This window comes from Parasteatoda tepidariorum, chromosome 5 (genome assembly GCF_043381705.1).
Source record: "Parasteatoda tepidariorum isolate YZ-2023 chromosome 5, CAS_Ptep_4.0, whole genome shotgun sequence".
NCBI classification, from domain to species: domain Eukaryota; kingdom Metazoa; phylum Arthropoda; class Arachnida; order Araneae; family Theridiidae; genus Parasteatoda; species Parasteatoda tepidariorum.
This window is the reverse complement of record NC_092208.1, coordinates 62,128,754-62,135,215: the sequence shown is the minus strand read 5'-3', so window position 1 is coordinate 62,135,215 and position 6,462 is coordinate 62,128,754. Positions and strand designations below refer to the sequence as shown.

Sequence of the window (6,462 nt, the reverse complement as noted above, 5' to 3'; positions counted from 1 at the left end):
AACTAGTTGAAACTATTGATTTGTGACACAAGTTATCTGGTATTAGCACGGTTTAACAGCTAAAAAATTATTTTATTTTCAATCGATAAAATTTATTTCACATCTCTCTTTCGAAAAGTCTCAGTTTATATTAAAAGAAGTCAGTTTCACGTTAATTTAGCCTAAAAGAAGTTCTTTAAAGTGCTAAAAGTAGATTTCGTTGAGAAAATTAATATGCCGTAAGTAATAGTTTCTAAAGAAATTCGGATGGTTAGTATCACTCGTTTTTTGACGAACATAAAAAAAAGTTGAAGACAATAAAAGAGACTCATAATTATAAAAGTTATATACAAGTTTATTTTCCATATCATTCATAACTTCTTACACAGATCACTGTCAGTAATGTAATTCATTACTTCTCATACTATAACAAAAGTAATGAATATGTAGTTTTAGGATTCTTCAACGGGTATGAATGGATGCATATTACAATATGTTTAGGATAAAATGTTTTAAAATGTTTTGATTATAACTAAATTTAGAAATTCTTTTGTAAAATTTTATGGAGGGAAAAAAATTAAGTCGGTGTGTATGTGCTATTAAAATTATTGTGTGCTTAAAGTCAAAACAATAAATTAAAAATATGCATGATTACTTTAGTATTACAAAACTAATTGATTTAAAATTAAAAAAAAATAACCTAATTTAATTTCTACTTTGAAAAGTACTTCAATGGCTTTCAACCTATATTTTTGGTACAATTTTGTAACCTATATATTTTTTTAATATTCTTAAAGAAAAGAAAGTTTTATTGTCTAATAATTTTAGAAATATTTTAATTATAAAAAAATCAGAAAAGTTTAATTTTATTTAAATTATTAAAAACAATAGTTAATATCACTCTTGCATATAAATATAAGTACATAAGTCATTGAATGTTTACGATCAATTAAAATATTTTATCATTCCTTAAACCTTTCATAATATTATCCGAAAGTTCTTTTAACGTGACTTATTATATTTTTTTCTGTCATCTAGTTAAATAATCAATAAAATTAAAATAAACTATTATTAGATTAAACAAAATGATACACATCTATCCTGACTCTCAAACCCTGTTTGGATGTTCTATAAAAATTGAATACATTAAAAACCAAACTAAGTACAAATGATCTATGTTATTTAGTAATTATAATATATCTTCATTTTAAAGTTTTTTTTTTCGTAGTATTTCGTTTTAACCAGTTTCTTTTCTACCATGATTTCAATCAATCTTTGGTGAACATACAATGCGACTAGAAATGACAGACAAACCAAGGATGTAGAAATGAAGCGGACATGGTAAATGATTGTAATTAATGCAACAAGAAAAAAAAAGGATCAGAAATACATTAACTGCACCAATAAACGAGTTCTATTTGTTTATGAAGCAGAGATTAGTAGTTTCAATAAAGTTATAAAATATGGCACAAAGTTTAGGAAACAGAAATTGGACAGTGACCATTACAAAACCAAATATCTAGTTACATTTTAAATTTAATTTTTCCTTGTTAACTATCCAAATTTAAGTCTTGAGTTTATTTTTAGAACATGAAACGAACAACAATAATAATAATTAAAAAACCTTAATGGGTTAAAATGCTTTGCTCTAATTTGAGCTCTTGTTAGTTTAAAATATTATGCTACATAAATTGTTCATAAATGTGTATATACTTAATTGTCACAATACTAATTAGGAAACTACATTTAAGAACTAATCAATTTAAAATAATATAGTGTTTTAATAGCTCAGAAATTAGTCAAAATGGATTAGGAACTTTAAGGCCACCATAATTTTATGAAACAAAATATATCTTCAATGAAATAACGGTATGTGTTTTGTTTCATATAGGGTATTAGGAAATATTGACTGCTGCATATGTACTTAACGATTCAAAATATTCAAGATTTTGCTCCAAAAAACTAATAAAATTCCTAATAATTTAAAAGATTATCAAACTTAAAATTCTTCATAGTCCTTTCCTACTAATTACTATTATCTCTAACTAAACATAAGTCTAATGGGTTACGTATTTATATTGATAATTTTGCAATAATACTTTTGCCTATTTGATTCTACAAACACACTCAAAAATTGCAGTTTTGTTTTACTTAGCTCTATTTTAAATACAAACGAATAGTATTTTACTTAATCCATGACTTTTTGTTATCAGGTCAAAAGAAAGTCAAAATAAACTTTTTTTCCCTTTTAATTCGAGGTTTGTCAACCAAAGAATTAGTTAACCAAACTTAAATCACAGTTAATTTGTATCTAGGCTTATTGCATTGCTATATAGATATTGATTTTTTCATATTCATCAGAGAAAATAAACATTTAAAAAAATTAACAACCGAAATTTAACTTAAAAGTATTCAAACTTGTAATCAGAAGTTTAGGCTGCCATTAATGTTTCTCTGATCCTTTTTTTATGATTTATACAGTAACTAAAAAGTAAAGTAAAAACACAATGAAATCAATTTGATGAATATTTACAAATGAAACAAGGTAACAAATTTTAGTCAGTGCTTCTCAGTCTACTTAAATGGATTCCTCAATCGAAGTTATGAAAATATAAACACTATGTACTAATTTTAATTTAGAGTCCAATATAAAAATAACACTGTATATAGACCTTTCCAATCAGTTTTTGAAATAATATTTACACTTTTTGTATGATCAAAAAAGTTTCAATTTGAAAAAAAAATGTATTTTTTATAATTGTCAGATATCTATTATATCAATAAACACAAAACAAAACCGTTAATTGGTTTTGATCCACTGAAACAATAAGAAACACTGAAAGATTCCACATTATCAGAACTAAATATAAAATAGCTCGTGATGAAATAATGAAACTAACATAAAGCACTTACTGTATATCTTTTTCCAAGTACTTGATTAAAATTTATCACCTTTAGTATTTAATTTCTTTGCTACGTCAATAATTAAAAAAATACATCCTAAAGAGATCAAAATGCGTAAAAATAAAATGAAATTTAGCATGTTGATATAAAACACATGCAACAAACTTTATAAAATGTAAAATTAAGTAGCTAAAGGCAATAAGTACAGTTTTTGAAAGGCAAAAATACACAATTAGGAAAAAAATAGTATAAAATGCGTAAAACTCAAATAAATAACAATAATTTAAACAATAAAACAAGTCAACATTATCGATCAATAAATAGTGATCTCTATACTTACATCGTAAGTAAAAAGACTTCCAAGAGTTCATATAAAAACCGGGAACGCATTCATTATATTTTATATCAACACTAGTTTGCAAACAGACAAAGCTGTAAGCAATCAGTAAATTAGCAATCAATAATCAAATCAGCAATCAGTTTAAACCGACAAAAAAAATCTAAAATTGTTCAGTTTCAAAAAAATATATGAAACTGCGTTTTATTTATTTATCCAATATTGTTTGCTAAGTAATTTTGCAATAATTTTAAATTTGTTAGTTGAAGAAGTGCAGAATTTGCAACCTAAATTGCGTTAATAAATTTTTAAGTCAAATCTTAAAAACAACTGAAACATTAAACTCAACAAATTTATTCTTTACTTTTCAAAAGAACAAATGTTAAACAAAATGAAATCATTTCATAGTCAACATGGTACTTACAATAATATCTAACAAAGATTCACTCTCTGAATTTTCAACTTATTGCTCACAATTCAGAATAAATAATTTATTCATCTTGCTTTAGAATATATCTCTGCTAATTGACCTGATCAAACACATGCGAGCGCTGATTTCAGCCCACCGTTTGCAATCACACTGACTCGTATAAGTCCTTCGAATGGATATCCAAGGAATAAAAACGCTTGAAGATAAGGCACACAGAGAAGTTCTTTTTTTTTTGAAGCACGATTTACAAAACTTGAGCACCACAAGTCATTTCAATTAAAGCTCGTCGGCGGCAGGATATACATCCACGAGATAGGGCTATCATCTGTACAAGAGATCGGGGAGAAGTCACATGGTTCATCCCTCTGAATCGATTACCGATTATTACAGACTGTAGAAGATGAATTAAATGGGTTTTTATGTAATGGATAAAGCGATTGATGAAGCACGAGGTAGCGAGTATAATTCACACAACACACGTGCCATTGATGTAAGAAAGCAAGCACAAAAATAGTGAAATCCACTTGAGTGCCACGCCACAGTTTGGCCCAAAGGTAATCCAGTAGACATCGATATGGAATGATGTTACCAGCATCTGAAGGTGTTCTGTTCGAATAGGCTTATCTACAAAATTTACTTAGATATGACGAACATTCAAATGAAATCAGAAGAGAAAATGTTCTTTCAACAGATGGCAGTCATTGTAGGATTCATATGTCCAAAATGCACTAACAGACAATGCATTTATAAACCAATCGGAATCAAGAATTGATGATTCATTGTTGATTTTTTTAACAATATCCTATTAAACTTGGTATTCTACCAAGCTAAACGGGGGTACTTCGTCAAACCAGATGGCCATCCATCTCGCTATGAACAATGACACCCTCTGCTGAAGACATATGATTGCACTGGTTTGGTGTTGAATGCAAGGGAGAGCCTTGAAGATGGGGGTTAAATGTGCTGAGAGCAGGTGATGGTTTGGAGGTAGTGCCACCCGGAGGATAAGGAACGTAATGACGCTCTTCTGAAGGAGGGAGGTGCACCTCTGCCCCACTAGCCGCCGTCCTACCAGGAGGTGGAGGAGGATATAGAGCTTTCTCGTAAGTCTAAAAATATAATACAAATTAATACAATACATATTTGAAATTACGTTAAAACCAAATACAACATCTAAATTAGAAACTTTTACACTATATGTCCGGCACCAGAAAAGTATACAGTGTGTGTCCAGTGCTTTGAAAATTAAACGACATAGAGATAAAGGTATAAAATGAAGCAAAACAACCCATTGCTTGTGAAAACTAAGAAATTTCGAATGTAATTTTCATAATTATTTCAGAGCTGTATGGTCAGAAGCTGTATGAATTAGCTGCACAATTTACTGCTGACGCATAACAGAGTCTCTTTAAAAAGTAATCTAAAGTCCATAGCAATTGATTCCGCCTTAAAAATTAGTTATGTTCCAAATGTAGTCACATATTTTATGGAACAATGGTCTCCGACCTGATTACAGATTGGATTATTAATACAATAGCATTAAGATATGGATTTTAGTTTCGATATAATGGTGATTTTAAGTTGCCATCTGCTGCCAAAATTTTATAATCTACTTAAAAAACTGTGCACGCAATCTTTACCGATTTTACTATCAAGATAAGTTCTGTTTTTGTTTTTATGCACTTAACAATTTGATAAGCCACTAGGAGTTAATTCTTGTATATTGTTATTAATAGGAAACAGATTACGTTGAAAACTTACGCTTAATTTAAATTCATACCTGGATGAAAAAAAAAAGTTAAAATTTTATAATTTTCGTGTGAATGTGAATAATGTAATGTAAATGTACAAAAAAAAAACTTACATCTGGTCTATCGCCTAACTTAAGATTGTAAGCATTTCTTCGTAAGGCATTTGTGTAAAATTCTTCCTCAGTACCATATAGAAGCTTATTTGGCACTGGTGCACTTCTATCATATCTATCCTCCAAGTTAACTAGAAAGGAAAAATATTTATTATTAAAAAAGCGGAAACAATGTCACTGTTTAATCAAAAAGCTATGAAAGGAAATGCATATCTATATAAATAAAGCAGAATGTTTTTATGTATGTGTGTATGCTCATATACAAGCTCGTAGTTATATACCTATCTGCACCAAATTCGGTGATTATACGTTAAAAGACATGGCAAACCTGTCTGTTTGAAACTCAATCCTATCACCGGTTCAAGCTTAACAATCCAATGAAAGAATTTTCCACAAGACTTGATAAATATTTAACTAGAGGAGGGCATAACCTTGTCGGTAGGGCGCTGGGCCCATGTTCAAGAGTTCGTTGGTTTGATCCCCGACGGCCGAAGACACGCCGTGTAGTAAATGGTGACTGATGCCCGTTAAATCTGTCGAGTTGCAAAGTCATCCATGTTCCCATGACAAAACAATACCTCTGGCGTACTGATCCAGAAGTTTCCTTATCTTCTGGATTGGTTCAAAATTACAAGGCTACGGAGTTGATCATTAGTAATCGTAAACCCAAAAATTGGGTTGGCTGTTCAATGACGGTTATAATATATGTGTGTATATAATTATTATATGGATGATTTACAAGCTTGCATCTCTAATATATCATAAAATAGTTTGATCACGCATTCTTGCATTTTATTTTTGTATAGTTTCCTATGTTAGATTATAACAAGTTAAACTAATGTTAATAAATTCTAAGTTTGCCAAGTACGAGAATGACGTCACTGATTTCATATCTTTAAAAGTTTATGACATCACGCGTTTTTTGAATTCATACTTACGCCTTTAAAG

At 29.2% G+C, this 6,462-nt stretch overlaps 1 protein-coding gene across 8 annotated transcripts in view; it reads right to left on the bottom strand.

Annotated features, from left to right (window-relative positions):
- Positions 1-313: 313 nt before the first annotated feature.
- The window catches only part of LOC107443592 (nephrin), a 236,093-nt gene continuing 229,944 nt past the window's right edge, over positions 314-6,462 (bottom strand). For all 8 annotated transcript variants that reach the window (XM_071181527.1, XM_043046461.2, XM_071181530.1 and 5 more), the window contains 2 exons: positions 5,515-5,645; positions 314-4,759 (listed from right to left, as the gene is read on the bottom strand). In XM_071181527.1, coding sequence (XP_071037628.1) covers positions 4,496-4,759; positions 5,515-5,645 — 395 coding nt within the window. In that variant the 3' untranslated portion in view covers positions 314-4,495. The remainder of the gene's footprint in view (positions 4,760-5,514; positions 5,646-6,462) is intronic.